At 48.1% G+C, this 15596-nt stretch overlaps 3 protein-coding genes across 12 annotated transcripts; 2 read left to right on the top strand and 1 right to left on the bottom strand.

Annotated features, from left to right (window-relative positions):
• Nucleotides 1-3917: 3917 nt before the first annotated feature.
• FOXG_03405 (uncharacterized protein) lies at nt 3918-7220 on the top strand. Of its 3 annotated transcripts, none has more exons than XM_018381114.1 (2): nt 3918-4460; nt 4600-7220. In XM_018381114.1, the coding sequence occupies exon 2, from the start codon at nt 5368-5370 to the stop codon at nt 6598-6600; it is 1233 nt and encodes a 410-aa protein (XP_018237531.1). In that variant the 5' UTR covers nt 3918-4460; nt 4600-5367; the 3' UTR covers nt 6601-7220. The 3 variants fall into 3 exon arrangements, with proteins under 3 accessions (XP_018237531.1, XP_018237530.1, XP_018237529.1); XM_018381113.1 differs by having other exon boundaries at nt 3918-4462; XM_018381112.1 differs by having other exon boundaries at nt 3918-4531.
• Nucleotides 7221-7340: 120 nt separating this feature from the next.
• Nucleotides 7341-11205, bottom strand: FOXG_03404 (uncharacterized protein). Of its 8 annotated transcripts, XM_018381110.1 has the most exons (4): nt 11075-11172; nt 10681-10904; nt 9840-10431; nt 7341-9759 (listed from the first exon to the last, which is right to left on the bottom strand). In XM_018381110.1, exons 3-4 carry the CDS (start codon nt 9871-9873, stop codon nt 7856-7858), a joined length of 1938 nt encoding a protein of 645 aa, XP_018237527.1. In that variant the 5' UTR covers nt 9874-10431; nt 10681-10904; nt 11075-11172; the 3' UTR covers nt 7341-7855. The 8 variants fall into 8 exon arrangements, with proteins under 8 accessions (XP_018237527.1, XP_018237526.1, XP_018237522.1 ...); XM_018381109.1 differs by having other exon boundaries at nt 10681-11205; XM_018381105.1 differs by having other exon boundaries at nt 7341-10431; nt 11075-11205.
• A 1664-nt stretch (nt 11206-12869) lies between these two features.
• Nucleotides 12870-14187, top strand: FOXG_03403 (pirin (iron-binding nuclear protein)). The gene has a single exon (XM_018381103.1). The coding sequence runs from the start codon at nt 13019-13021 to the stop codon at nt 14048-14050; it is 1032 nt and encodes a 343-aa protein (XP_018237520.1). The 5' UTR covers nt 12870-13018; the 3' UTR covers nt 14051-14187.
• Nucleotides 14188-15596: the final 1409 nt, after the last annotated feature.

Below are 15596 nucleotides of genomic sequence, written 5' to 3'. Positions count from 1 at the left end.
ATTGATGACTCAATAGAATTAGTTGCGCCAGGTTTCCTTGGTTTGGCGAACGAAGAGCGATAAAAGCTTTGCTAATGCAACTAATAATGCCACTCTTCTTAAGGCTTAACCGGGATCGAGGATCATCATATTGTACTAGCATTGGCCGGCGAGAGTTCATCCAGACGGCTACAGATACTACAGATACGTTATTATTTAAAACATCCCTCTTCAAATCGCCATTGGACAAGCAACTCGAGCCGAGTGTCTTTATCTTTCTTTGATTCATGTCTTTGCCTTTGTAAGGTACGGTACGTATGCATTAGACTCTCCACTCTCGAATAAGGCCGGGCACTGCGTCGACCATCAATGATTCTAGGGTAAATCCATCCGATAAAGGCCTAACGAGTAGGACAATGACAAAGAGCTGGAGGTTTGGATATCAGTCAATCACTTGATAATCATATTTTTCCGTTTCTCAGGCATTGTTTCGGTGACTGGCGTTTGACCCGTCTACTCACCCATCCCGTTGACTTTTCATATCGCCTCATCTCATCTCGCCGAGTCCTGGCATTGTTACCACATCTTGTTGCATTAGGCAGTGAGGCTTTAACCATCTCTGTCGAAACCCGATAAGCTTAGTCGGACCAGGGTTAATCTGACCATCTAACTTGTCACTTTCTCAAAGTATTGCCTTTATTAAGTTCGCCCAACCTCTGTATGGCCGCACGTCTCTAGTACCTAGTATTATCTAAGAGCTTCGGGCTACCGACCGACTCCAGCGTAGGAGGAAGCGCATAGGCCATCGTCCGTTTGACTGACCTGCTTAATCATATTGACTGCCCCTGACATACAGGGTTCGAGGTGGAAGCAGAGCTGCAGCGTACGAGACCTCAATACCAGGGAGCCTTGGGCACAAAACTGACAGGACGAGGCGGGCTGCACCATTGGCCATTGGACCTCGAGCTAGCTGGAACTTTAGGGCTCATCTTGTTACTGTAAGTGAGAATTGTCGTCCGTTAGCGGGAGCCGGATCTTGATCCCGCCCCAGCCCCCCCTGGTTTTGGCCCAAGTTTTCCGCACCGAGCAGCTGGTTTGCTTGGGCGAAATGGGAAGTGGAAAACGGGGCCGAGTGTAACGCTGCGTCATGGCGTTAGGTTAGGGTAAGTTAGGCGGAACAACGGTTGACTGCCACGTTTCCTACAGCTGCATGCCGTAAGTTAATCTGTTTCGAGCCCTTCTCCCGACTTTAGGCTTTAGTGCTGAAAGCCCCAACGTTGAGTGTGTAAACATATGATCTGAAGGTCGGTGAGGCATGAATTGATTCCTCGACAACAGCGCAATCTCATACCATCACGCTCATGAGGCAGTCTATTCCAGATCTGGTCTGGAGGAGCGGGAGCCACGGCACGCCCCGTTTTACGGGGTATTCAGTCTCCAATCAGAGTCTTGTTCCTCGTTTCCCTAGTTCGGTCTCGAGCTGAAGCTGAAGCGGAGCAGTTGGAGGCCCTGAGTTTTATGGTTGGCATCTGTAATTGAGAAAAAAAGCATCGAAATGTCGCGGTTTGGATCATATTCGAGTCCATATCAGACACTTACGGAGCTATTGTCCCTTCTACATGATGCCTCACCCAACAAAGTACTTGTAGGTATCTCGCAGGTTGTTGGGGGTTATTGGGCTTTTTTTTCTCCTGCATGTTGCATATTCGTGTAACTTCAGAAGTGTCGCCCAAACGTCCACAAAATGACAGGTGAATCGAGCTGTTGGTCAGAGGCGCACCGAGTAAGCACTTCCTCCTCCCTCCCTTCAGTTGGCGTTCGGGTTTCTCGAGCGTATGAGACAGCCGGCGAGTGAAACATGAATGATCATATTCGCTGAGCCGAAACTGCTCTTCTGTAGGGTAACTGTTGGGCAAAAGGTGCAGCATTGTCTGCGTACTTCGATTATCGAATTGGTCGATGAAAAGGTAAGGTAGGCGGCTTAGTCAATTCGGTAGCCATGTCTCGCCAAGAGTGCGCCTTCGGATGTTTTGTGACATTATCGGTTGGTTATCGGATACTGTGTTGGAATGAAACGCGAGACGGTGTGGACTGATACCCTAGACTATAGTTTACGAGTATCCTCCAGTGTGAGAATCATGAGAGAAGGGCATCATGAATCTCATTAATCTTCATCTCGATCAAGGAGACAATTTCGTTCTGCGAGATATGGAAAAGAGCCACAAGTTTAATGAGCTCACCGGTTTCTTTATAACAAGTTTAAAATCTCGCAGAGCTAAGAGTGTCTTGAGAGATCGAGCGATCGAGAAGAATCCTATGATGGTTGCAACCAGGAACATTGCTTCAGAATTGCATCCCTACCTTCAAAAACCAGTTCCTGAGATATGAGTCTTGCTTCTACAACATATTCACCATCGCGGTCCTCTTACTGGACGCCTCAAAAGTTGATCGAGATTCTTTGGTTGCTTCTCAGACAGAGAGACGGCTCATCTCGAACATTGTCGAGTAACAAGTCGACTATGAGAGAGCCCAAGAAATAGGCTTTTATCTGATGTGATGGGAATAACCTCTGGTTGGCTTGCTATACGAAATGTGTCAGTGAGCTCTCAGCCTTAAGCACCCTCCATCAAGGACCATTCGGGACCGTGATTATCGAATCCGATGTGCGAAGACTGTAAGAAGCCACCGTATACAATTCAGATGCGTATACAGTTCGGATGAATGATCCTGCAGCCAGAAGAGATCACCACTCGCTGTGCCCCTCTCTAAATCTCTGCTTAGGCAGATCTTTCCAATAGCTCAAAAACATGCATCTCATCTGCAGCTAAGATGCAAGATGCAGGCACACTTTGCACTCTGCATTTCAGCTGGTGAACGATCGCAAAATGCTCGATCTGGCACTTTCTCGATCGCAACTATGTGACACATACAAGGCGTGCATGAAAACCACGAGATAACTCTCTTCTCAACACCATCACCATTCCTGCCCTTGACGAAACATCAGATTTTAGACGTCATGACCGATAAAGAAGGGCAGAAACACAGTCAGATCGCCGATCTAAGATCGAGAAAAGGCTATGCATGAGCGATTTGGGTGCTATAAGCCCTTGCGGCAGCGAGGCTGGTGGCCTGACACAAGACCATTTTAAGACATGCATCGCGCGAACTGTCCAGAGAAGGGGGTTACAAAAGCTCAGAAACTGTCACTATCGTGTCATGCAGGTTAGTTCTGATGCTTGAGTAAGGGGTTCGACTCAACAACTGCATTTTGAAGGATGAGGCTCATCTTTTGATCCGAAAGGTTTTTCATGCGGGAGAAAGGGTCCAAGGTGACATTGAGGGAGATGTAGTGTGTAGATGAGGGAGTTTGGTTAGTGAAGGGAGAAGAACTTGAACTAGAGATATATACTCGGTAAGTATATTTCAAGGTTATAGAAGTGCAGATGCAGGAAAGGAAAGAATGTTGTATATCTGTAGGTTCTACCTATTGTTGAGCTTAACTAGATTTCCACGCTCTAATTGAAATTAAATTGCTTCGGTATTCATCTTTGAGTTTGCAAATAGTGAATCTTATCCTCTCTTTTCTCCGTGGGCTTGGTTCCTGGAGATGGTGGGGACCCTGCGTCCACGATGCAGTACCTTAGTTCAAGAGATGTGCAAGCTAATGCAGGGTACAGCTGCCGATACGACCATCAAGTCAGGGATAAAAAGTTGTTCAGTGCATTATCTCCTACACATCACTTTTCTTGTCATCGGCAGTTGCTCTGATTGGCAAATACTGAGGTAGGGAGATGTCTAGTTCATGATAGTTACATAAGACTGGACTAACTAACAGTCGCTTACGTGCCTCCTTTGAGCCAAGCTGAAGTTGACTGGGGACTTCCCTTACAAGCGCTAACAAATGGCCCTTCCTCAGCTTTCTCTTCCACTTGTGAATTCTTAGCCATTGAATCTTCAGCTTATCTTCAACATTACAGCCTCTATCCCCTGGAACAGTCTCCAACTCTAAACCGCGCGGAGTCGCCGGTCAATGAATCCAGATGTAATAGAGCATTTTTCCTATTCCACAAAAAGACTGCGTTGCTACGGATCAAAGATCCACAATCTCAGCTCAAATAACAGGCAGCCGATGTTATTCTGAGCTATCGGAGACAAATGTCTCACGACTCCACTCAGAGGCCGCGCAGTTCTCCCATCTTCTGGATATCCAAGCAGGGAGGATCCCTCGAGACCTCGACACTGAACCCTCGGCTCAGGCCGTGCCTGTGTCAGTCACTTCTGTCGCGACTCGCGTTCTGTCCGCTCCAGCTGGTCCAGGTCTTGCTGGTCTCCATATTGAATGCCTTATCCTGAGTCTCGCTTGTCGAGATGCTTCAGTCAAGCGGAGCGCTCAGACGCGTCTCATACCGAGCGTGCCAACAGATACTGCCATCATTTTTTCTCAAGATGCCTTTGAAACCATACAAGAACCACTATACCAAGTGTGAGTTACCAGTCTCGGCCACACTGCGGTGTTCAATGCGAACAAAGGGCTCAACTGCTGTTCAAAGACGTGAGCCAAACATAGCTCTCAACATGGGCCTTGTTCGCCGATCGTGGGCAGCGTCTGACATTCCCCAGGGACCAAACCTCACGAGCTCCCGCGTGTCTCGACCTAGTACTAGGGACCCGATTCCTTGGAAACCTGCCGTCTCGCTTAAGGGATGATCACAACGCGTGTTGAACGGATGCACTAATCATTCTGGTCCTGAGTAAACAACTCAGAATCAAGGAAGTAAGCTCGTTGAAGTTGTCTAGATGCGAGTTCACCATACCATCGCTGCTCCGAAGACCTTTGTTGCTTACATGAACGAGTCAAGCATACTGTGCTTTGAGACTTCGCCCAGCTTTCCTTCGTTTATTGTCAATTGGTCTATTTTGGTACCTACCAGCAATTGACTGCTTTTTCCGGCGTCGTCGGATTTGAATCTCCTATCCGAATCATTATTTCACATTGCTTCTTTACGGAAGATGCACTATGGTCATCCGCCAACGGGCTACTGCACCTCAGATGCAGAAAAGAAAAGAGAATCATGCATCTGCAGCAGAACTGTAATAGTTTACGGATACTGCAAGTCTGAGAGTGTAGAAAAAATCACAGCCAAAAAGTGTGACGCAAGGGATCAATCGCGCGTCTGCATACCAAACAAACCCCCGAGGCCCGAGCCCGAACTAGAGCAAGCCCATGTTCCTGTCAAAGCCCTTGGGAAGATGCAAGTGTTCGGAATGCTCTTGGGGTTGTCTGAAAAGAGGGATGGCTCCATGGCTAGAGCTAGACTGAGAAGCCCCTCTACCCAGGAATGCCCCTCCAGGTCAAGGGCGTCTGCTTGATCAACATAGACACATGCAATGCAACGCTCAAAGTGGGTGTACTGGACCCACGCTATGTTTCAACTTCCTTTGACAGCTTCTCTGCTTTCATATGTATTTGTATATCATGCCGTCTGCATCCCTGGTTTATTCATTTCGATATCAATATTGTTGCAAGTTAATTTCATGCTTCAAATTTCACGATCCACCATGGAGTCCTCTAGCAGATTGGCTGACCTCAAGCTCGTCTCAAAGTATTACCCTGTCACCAACTACTCGTATCCTCAACAGCCGGAACGCCCAACGCACTATCGAAGCCGCTTCTCTGACGATAGAGCGTCATTGGGGTCTGAGGGATCTTCACCCAGTCTGATCGACGACCGAACAGACTCGGAAGTTTCTCTGGACGACGACTATCAGTATCACGCTCATGCTACGGAGCTTTGGGATAGCTTCTGGCTTCCAAGCAAGAGCAACAACCTCGAGGCACACCCAAGAAAGCAGTATCCAGCTTTGATTCCATCTCCTCACCCACAAGCCCAACAACATATTCAGCAAAAGCAGCAAATCCAGCAGATGCCACAACAGAAGCAGCCTGAGCAGCGCCGTATCAACCCATGGCCTCTCCCCAAGAGCATTCAGAATCAAGGCCGAAAGTCAAGTGCAACTTACTCCCCCTTCCCAAAGCCTCTCCCACTTCCACCTCGAAATGCACCAATGACCCCATCTTGGCAATGCTCTCGAGATGTGAGGCAGAAGCCTCAACGTCCTCCTCGTCCCCACGAAGAGGTTTTCATCTTCCGCTCCCTTCAGAACTCACCACTTGTTGCACGCTTTGCTATTTCTCAAGACTCAACCCGACCTACTACACCAAAGGACAGACGTCCCACGACATCTCAAGAGATGCGAGCCCCGGCACCCACAAAGATCAATTCACACTCTGAAACCGCCTTACGCCATTCTGCGGGACATGTTTGTGCACCCAAAACCCAGCCACCCGCTTCTGTGATGCGCTCAAAGAAGTCTCTCCCTTGCATGCGTCCTCTTCCGCCAACTCCACAACCAGAGACGGAAGAGAAACCGGAGGCCGAGCCCCACTCAGTCTTTGAATATGATGACTCTGATACTGAGTCTGGGAGCCGCTCATTCTGGTTTCATCGCCGGTCAGGAAGTGACCAACGAAAGACAGGCCAGCGAACTGCACCTTCATCGCCTCGCAAGAGACAAAACGATGTCATAGGGCGTATGCTAGGACGACGCAGTCGAGGCTGATGACCACATCACTTTTCTTTTTCTTCAGTTTGCTTTTTATTTTTTTCACGACCACCTTCTTTCCACGTACATGATGATGCCAACTACGATGTCTCTACGACCTATGACAACTTCACACTCATTTATGACTCAAGTGGACAACTCCACTATACGCATCGACGTTGCCAGACGCGAAATGACTATAACGACCTTTCTTTATTTCTTCTCTTTCTTTACGGATGAATGCCGAGAGAACCAGCACGGAGTTCCGGAAAAACCCCAATTTCGGAGTGGGCGAGTGGCACGTGGACCACCACTCGTTATTCATTATTTCCTTTGTTATACTGGGTTTGGCTCTTTGAGCCAGATGCATTCGCCTGAATACCAGATTCAGAGCAGGCGCAAGGAAAAGGCGGCTGGGTCTTTGACTGACGAACAAAGGTGTGGGTACACTCAAACTAACGGGATATGAGTTCTCATGAAAGAACATTCCTGATTTGAGTCCGGGAAGACCAAAAGAGGAAAAGGCTACGGGGAGTTCTTTATGATAGCAATTCTTTTATATAGGATTAAACTACCAACGGTTATTGCCGAATGAAAATAGCTTGACGATGACGTCCACATACTACTTGTTCTCAGACATACGATCATGTGCTTCGCTTTGGTGTTGTAAATACCTTCATGTGGTTGGCGATGTCTCACCCAACCACAGACATTCGTTGCCCATGACAATTATCACATACGCATTGGGACCATGTCTTGATACTTATAACAGCTGAAAATTGACAATAATGGAGTCTGAAGACCCAGATATGGTCTCCTCTTCTTTCGTATTCATCCGCTCTAAAGTTCCCCAGCCATACACGCAACAGAAGCAGTCTAAAAGCAACTGAGACATTACTTTTTCTCCAAACTGTGATAAATTCCTCAAGACTCCCCAGCAACATGATACATTCCAATACTTCCATTCCATTCGTCCCAAGATATCCTTCTCTTCAACGTACATAAACAAGCCATCCTTTAATGTGTGAACGTGTGAACATCAACCAAGTATTTGCCCTTTTCTAAAACGCCCACACAATGCAGCCATAACATGCGAGTAAAAATCAACAAACGCTTCGAGTACACCAAAACAATCAAAACCATACGCGTCCAATAAGCCAAGTATCGCAACACAATCAAATCATGACTGGGTTCTTATCATGAGATGCCATTCCGTCTCATTAACCCCCCCTTTAAACATTACAGCATCAATTCGTGCTTATGAGCATCATTATCAAGTAGATCTATGAGATCTCATTCTTTTTTCGGTAAATCGTTTCATAGGGCGGACGCTCTCGTAGCGCTCGTCCCGGGAAACGCCAAAGTACCACATTGACTGCTCACGAGGATCAGAGCGATCAAGACCCAGGCGAGACTTGAGGTCTGCAGTGTCCCTAACGGCCAAGAAAGCAGGGTCTGAAACGGTCTCCCGAGCTGCGCTGAGAGAAATGATCTCGGCGAGAGTGTCGGCAGGATGAGGGATGCGGAGGGCCTGACGGCCGGGCAGCATCAGAGAGAGGCAGCCGAGGTAGAGGAAGAGAAAGGCGAGGAGAACGCCGAAGACGGGCATGTTGGGGAACATCTTGACCTGACCACGGAAGTTGGTCAGGGCCATGAAGAGGCCACCTGCGAGGATGGGGATGAAGATGAAGATTGTGGCCATGAAAGAGGTCACAGCAACACGCCAGTGGCCGTTACGGAGAGCTTTCCATGTACACTGGAAGGGGTAGCAAGCAGCGTAATCGGCGAGGATGGACTTGGACGCAATCTCACCAGAAGACTTGGACATGTCTGCCCAGGGCTGGTGGATGCGGAGAGCGTCGTCGAGGCTTTGGAAGAGCAAGAACATGATCATGCCCAGTAGAGAGGGGATGAAAGCGTAGAGGAAGTTGGCCGCAGAGAAAGCTCCGGCCCCAGGTCGGGCAGGGACTTGAGGGAAGTATCCCTGGTCCAGTCGAGTCTGGGGCAAGAAGGAGACGAGAACAATTGCGAGGATAAGGAGGGTCATGAAGATGACTGAGCCCAGAATTACGGAAGTGCGCAAGGCGATAGGCGTGTACCTATAGTGGCGAACCTCAGCCTCAAGGTCATCGAGAGAAGACGCAGGCGAGATTTCGGGCTTCTTGAGGACGAGGTCGTAGGTTCTGTAATCAGTGTGACCACCGTCACCAACAGATCCGATGCCGTACCACACGCCACCTTGCTGGCCATCCATCTGCCAGTATCCGAGTCGGTCAAGAACACGCTGTCGAAGTTGGTCCTGCAATACAGAGCTGCGCTGGATAACCTCCGGGCTGTTGTAGCTACTGGCAGTGTTGCTTTGACTTAACAGGGGGAGAAGATGTCCCACAGATCGAATATCCCACAAGAGCCCCGTCCACCGATTGCGCCAGAACATCGTCAAAGCGATGGTGGCTGCCAGCATCAAGATGTAGAGCGCGACAAGTGTCCAAGCAATACCCTGAACTGCAGCCCATACCCAACCCTGGTCCTTGAAGATGCATGAGAAGGCTGTGCTCATTAGAGGGATCGTGAAATTAGCGAGCCATGTGCACACGCTGAAGAACTGGAATTGCCAGGGTCCTGTGAACGATGGAATGAGAAATGTTAGAGGACGCAATCGTCGGAAGAGTGCGAGATATCGTTCTCGGGGCTCAGCATCAGCCATGGCGGTGAATGGTATAGTTCGCATTGAAGCAGTGACGATAGATTGGGCGTAGATTAAGATGATTCCTGCGAATATTTGAGGCAAGATTCTGAACAAAAAGTATTGACCGCTGTAGATACTTCCAGGATATGGAGTGAAACCACCATCTTTTTGTGAGTAGACAGCGCAGAAGATGAGGGCGGCTATCATGAGTAAACACAACAAGGCAAAGATGCACATAAAGACTGGTCGAAGAATGGCAGGCTTGAAGACGAGAGGAGGATGCGCTCGGTCAATGGGGATGGATCGAGGGCGAGCCTTCTCCCTCTGAGCGAACTGGTCAGGCTCAGAGTGATCTGAAGGAGTTGGTGACTGAGGAACGGCTGGTGCATTGTGATGAGCAACGGGCTCGTTGTGATGCCGAGCATTTGACGCAGGGTGCGCGGAGGTATCGGGCATCTCGTAGCGAGGAGCTTGCGTCTCGATCGGTTCTGGTAAACGATCTTCAACGTAAGCGGGCTCCGGTTGTGTCAATTGAGGGTATCCCCTCGCCATCTCCTCATCGGCGTACCGTCTTGGTTGTGGGTAGTCCTCCTCATAGTCATTCGAAGATCCGGAAGGGAAATGCGCAGCAGAAGGACCGCCGTGATTTCTCGTGAGAGCCTCGAGAGCGTATTGAATATATGGTGTATCGTCAACGCCGGGAGTGACCTTGCCAGCGGCTATTGTCAACTCGTCCTTGATACTCGCCATGCGAGCTGCGTTCTCGGCGGCGAACATGGCTAATTGAGCCTCGTCGAATCGAACAGACCCAGGTGTAGGAGCTGTAGGTGCAGTTGGAGCAGCTGGAGGAGCGACAGGCGGTGCAGTGTGATGCGTCTGCGTTGGTGGTGTAGGTGCCGCAAACCCTCCAGGAAGATCAGAACCGAATAATCGTTCGGGGCCGTAGATCTCAGCTGTCGAGGCTGTGACCTTTGATGGTGGCAGAGAAGGAGGTGATGGAGCAAAGAATAGAGCACCAGGCGGTGATGCTGACGGATTGGTAGAGTTTCGTCCTACACGCTGTCTAAGATCATAATATGGGTGAAGAATTGGTTGAGATGATTGATCGTCGTCGTCAATTGACTGTTGACCAGGAGTCTGCCTCTTTGGAGGACCTTGACCTGTAATGGTAGACCCGTCAGCGACACCGACAGACGAAGCCAGTTAAGTGCCAAGTGTGCGTGCGTGCGTGCGTGCGTACGTGTGTGGGTGGTGTTGGTGTAGATGTATGTATGTAAGTGTAGTGAGTGTAGGTGTATAGTAGTGTAGTGCAATGTAATGTGTGTATGTGTATGTGTATGTGTATGTGTATAGTCTTGGTTTCGAAATGAGACCAGACAAACAAAAGAGGGTGTGATAGTGTCACGTACGAGGTACTTCCACAAAGTCGAAGTTGAAGTTTTGGAAGTTCATTCTTGTTCTGGTTCTTTTTCTGGGCGAGATCAAGAGCAACAGACTGAGAGAGGGTGTAAAACTTGGAATGCAGACCGACTTCTTCCCACTCCACACTCACATACAACACACAAGCTCGTTTTGACCAATTGATATCACAAAACAAGATGCGAGAAGAAGGACAGCAAGTGCATACTGCAAGCTAAGAGAGAAGAATGAGATATGGTTGGACTATGAGGATTCTTTGCGCGAGGTTGGGTTCCTTGGAGAGGCTGGTAATACTACCTAGGTAGACGATGCCATTCCCAGCCTCTTTTGCCCCACCAAAGAAGGATTGGGTGTCTGAGACAGGGATCGAGGGTTGAGACTTACCAAAAGAAAAGGAAGAAAGTCGGATACACAGACTTGGAAAAGGTTTGAAAAAGACTTGATTTGAGAATTACCTGTGCTTTTGTACTCAAGAGAGAGACACGATTATGTTGGGCACACAAGAATTGGCACCCGTGTTCTCACCTCAGGCGATAATGCAGCTGAACTGCTGTGTTGTCACAGCGCTTTTCGTTGGACAACACACTGAACAAGGCCAGCACAAGGTGTAACTAAGCCTATAGAGGTATAGTTCACACGGCCCGTCGGGAACTTGCTATGACGGTGTGAGATGGTCCATCCTCAATTGAGTTAAATGGGTTGCATGTGAAGTCCACAAATGAATGTTGTCAACGGTCATGAACACGAGCTATTCTCAATGTGTTTCAATTGACTTGGACTATCGAACATCCACATTTAATTGTCTGAAAAAATCGATCAGCTATGGTGACATGATATTTGTGCCGCCTATCACGATGGACAGGGGTCTGAGACATGACCAACCACCTCAAAAGTTATCTGGAACAACCAGCTTGACATCTAACCCAGCTTCTACTAGAATTTAGATTACCTGCCTCTTTATCCTTAAAATCAGATCAATCGTTTCAGGCGTATTGTGTTCCTGATTTTGGTCTCGTGTAACTCTATCTCTTCTTGGTTGTGGTGGTGAGATCCTATAATCAGAGCTTCGAGATGCGTGTAACATAAACAATGCTCAATGTTGGTTATGCTAGGTAGCTTGAGATGAAGGAAATAGTTAGAGACCTTGACTACATGAATAGGATAACTCAAAGTGATTGGACATAAATATCACTGATGTCAAACGCTTCAATGACACTAAAGCAAGCTGAGCTCTTGGCTTACACAGCTGAAGCTCATACTCCACCATCATCAATCCACCTAACCCATTCCAAGGGCACGAGCCGCATTTCCTGCCTCCTCATGCAAGGCACATGCAACATTGACAGCCAAGATTAATGGACAGACTGGGATCATTCATTCTTTCAATCCTTGACATGTCCGTCTTGCCCTCTAAGAGGCTGGTATTGGAAGGGCTGAGCCTAGAAGAGATGTAAGATGCATCTTGATTCATCTACATACAGAGAAGAAGCCAGGCCTTATATAGGCAGGCTAGAATACTAGACAGTTCTATAGATTGCCTTAAGGGCAACCTATATAACTGCAAACAACAAAAAGGAAGGCAATCAGTCTGCCTAACAGGCCTTAGATTTGTTTGTACTCTGCGTCATGGTGACCAAGCCAACAAGGGAGAGGCACCCCTCATGGAGCAGAAAATCGGATACCCTTACCGAACGTGGTAGGGAGCTGAAAGAACCCGTATCCAGATTCTTGGAACGATCGCCAATTGGCAACTACAAAAAAGATTGCTTGTTATGATGCCGAAGGGATGGATGTTGTATCTCGTAAAACGAACAAGTGGTGGTTGGCTATGGAAAGGGAGAATCAGCAACCAAGGGCTTGGACCAATCAGCTCTCAGTCGAGTGTCGTCCAGTCTTTTGTTCTGTCTAATAAGAAAAAGCTCGCATATCGTATTCATAGTTCGAGGCTGAATTGGTTTTCATTCGAGAACTTAGTCGAATCGTACTCCACTGCCCCCTCCAATTGAGCTTCCATCAAATGCCAGCTTCGTCATTGGAGGGTGACTTGGTGGTAGCGTGTGCCCAAAGCTCACCTCGATTGGCGAAAACGATAGACGTCACGTCACGTGAGATTAGTAGTGTCTGTGTAAGCCTGAGATAATCACCAAAAGCTTTCTATTTACCCCACATTATTGCGTAGCAGCGAACCAAATCGCTGAGCAATCATTACAAAGTCAATTACACAGCAAAGCATACTTAGCTATATCTTGTCAGCGTTTTTCAATCATCATCAATCGAATCTATTTTCATGCAGGCACATTCTCGTGAATTCGGTGATTTCGTCTATATATGTTTCGCGTCAGTCCCTTGATTGCGATTTTCGTCGCTACAATTTCCATCCTCATCATCATCTATCCAAGCAACTACTTCACTCACATTCAACAACTTACAACAAACATTTTCACAAACAAAACTACAACAATTACCTCAACTACTCAGAGTCAAATGAACGCCGCAAAGAACATGTCCAAGTCTCTCCGTCACGCAAAGATCACTCCTCATCGCTCCAGCAGCAGAGGTCATAGTGATCATGGCTGGTTGAACACTTACCATAGTTTTTCTTTCGCCGACTGGTATGATCCGAGGTTCAGTCACTTTGGTTCTCTTCGCGTCCTCAATGAGGACCGAGTAAAGGCCAACTCGGGTTTCCCTACTCACCCTCACCGGGACTTTGAGATCTTTAGCTACATCCTTTCAGGAGAGCTCACACACCGAGACTCAATGCTCACCAAGGGCAAGGAGGGAGGACAGTCTGACAAGTTCTACCGCATGCATCGTGGAGATGTCCAGTTCACCACTGGTGGAACTGGCATTGCCCACTCGGAATTCAACGAACACAAGTCAGACACAGTCCACTTTCTTCAGATCTGGGCCATCCCCTGGAAGCGTGGTCTTACCCCCCGATACCACACCCGTCACTTCAGCGATGAGTCCAAGAGACAAGACTTTGTCAAGATCCTGAGCCCTCTCAAAGGAGGCGAGGAAGCTACAGTCCAACAGGAGAAGGACGCTGAGCCTGTCATCCCCGGCACCATCCCCATCCACGCCGACTTTGTCATGGCCGCCGGTATCATCGAGCCAAGCAAGAAGTTTGAGTGGACCGTCGGTGGAGGCGCTACTGAGCAAACGAAGAGAAAGGTCTATGTGCATGTGCCCATGACCAAGGGAGGAAAGGCCAAGATCCGCCTGGATGGCCGGGAGGATTCCGAGATTCACGAGGGTGATGGTGCCTTCATTGATGGTGTCAATGCCGGTGACAAGCTCGCCGTTGAGAGCATTGGTGAGGCCGAGGCCGAGGTTGTCGTTCTTGATACTGCTTAAGCACAGGCTGACAACTCTGCCCGAGCCCGGGAAGCTATTTGGACAGGAAAATGGTAGCATTACGACCAATAGAAGTCTCTAGATGTATTTAGCGTGAATCAGTAAAATTTATTTCTTACCATGTTAAAAAGAACCCGTTCCATTTTGAAGTTGTCCTTACAAAGTCTCCAACAAGTGGATTGTAAGTTTTGGAAAGGATTTTCGCTGTTGGCGAACTACCTACTAAAATCATCCTTATCCACCTCGTGATAAAGCAGTGGGGAGCGGATCAAATCCGTCTTATGCCCTGTTGAGTGGTAGGTTAATCCATGTGTCCAACAAAGCACCAAGAGTGACATTTGTTGGCCCAAGCATTTATGGACCATCCTCGGACATTTCGAAAGAGGATCGCCGACTAACAGATGACTCGACAATCAAAAGAACATAGCCAAAAGGTAGTAATGGGGTGAATTGAAGATACGTTCTGGCAGAGAGTCGAGAGTCACGATGTGTAGCACGCTGAGGTCAGAAAGAAAGAAATCCTGGTATCGAATGGTGATTGGTAAAAGTAGGCCTCCAGACGGTGCAAGGGACGGCCTTTGCAGGTGGAGATTTTATATCGACTGCCAAGCAACACGCGGTGATTTGGTGAGAGATGGCCCAGTGAGAAAGTTGTGTAATGAGAATGGGAGCAAAACCATACTGGCAATTGGTGAGCTTTGGTAAATAACCATCTCTCAGGGGGCATTGCATCAATTATAAGCAATACCAATAAACACCACGAACGTGCTTTTTCTAAAAACCGGCCAAGCTGAAAAGCCTGGAATATTGGAAAAGTATTGGACTAGCTGACAAGATGGTTAGCGTGTGGTTGAAAGATGAGACTATGAGTTCTAGGCTCATAAAAAAGAAAGAGGAAAGAAAGCCACACTCAAGGCTAAGCTGACGACGCTTCGGAGTATTATTCGACTCCTTTTCACAGCCATTAAGCCAGCCACTCTCTTCAACAACGGTTTTTATCTGGCCATGAATCTGATGATGTATAGTGACAGCATTTGATGTCATTAACAGATCAATGCCACTCGGAAGAAAGCGAAAAATGTCGATCAAAGGCAGGGACTGGCCCCGGATCGGCAATCTCCCAACGTGGTAGGTAGATGTCAAGCCTGAACCCTTCTCATCATCAGGGGTTCACGCTCTACCACCGCCAAGTCTCTAGGGCACAAGCCGTCACTTCTGTGATTAAACTACTGGCCAAAACCTCCGGACGCATCAGGGGTTTGCTCGAAGTGGAAATCAGGAGCGGTGACGAGGTGGGTAGCTGCGCTAAAAGTTTAGCCCTACAGCGTAACACAACACGCTATTGGTCGATTTAGATGCAGAAACCACTAGCTCTGTCGCTTAGTCTTCGACTCCACGTGCAACAGGGGTAGATACCAACATCGAGTGACAGCCCCTCTCAGTCTCTTTCATCACACTGAAATATTTTGCAGTAAAAGTCAGTTGTAATGACTTGAGTTTCTTCACCTAGAGACAGAGACAAAGTGATACATGTGAAAACCTTCTT

Source organism: Fusarium oxysporum, chromosome 8 (assembly GCF_000149955.1).
Source record: "Fusarium oxysporum f. sp. lycopersici 4287 chromosome 8, whole genome shotgun sequence".
In the NCBI taxonomy this organism is placed as follows: Eukaryota; Fungi; Ascomycota; class Sordariomycetes; order Hypocreales; family Nectriaceae; genus Fusarium; species Fusarium oxysporum.
Note: the sequence above shows the minus strand (reverse complement) of the source record. Positions and strands in the feature narration are given on the sequence as shown.

What these genes read in the sequence shown, in the direction of transcription:
- FOXG_03403 (XM_018381103.1), top strand. Translation starts at nt 13,019, where the DNA reads ATGTTTCGCGTCAGTCCCTTGATTGCGATTTTCGTCGCTACAATTTCC.
- FOXG_03404 (XM_018381104.1), bottom strand. Translation starts at nt 10,723, where the DNA reads ATGAACTTCCAAAACTTCAACTTCGACTTTGTGGAAGTACCTC. An exon ending in CGACTTTGTGGAAGTACCTC is followed by an intron (nt 10,432 to 10,680) that starts GTACGTGACACT and finishes CTACCATTACAG; the next exon opens with GTCAAGGTCCTCCAAAGAGG.
- FOXG_03405 (XM_018381114.1), top strand. Translation starts at nt 5,368, where the DNA reads ATGCAACGCTCAAAGTGGGTGTACTGGACCCACGCTATGTTTCAACTT.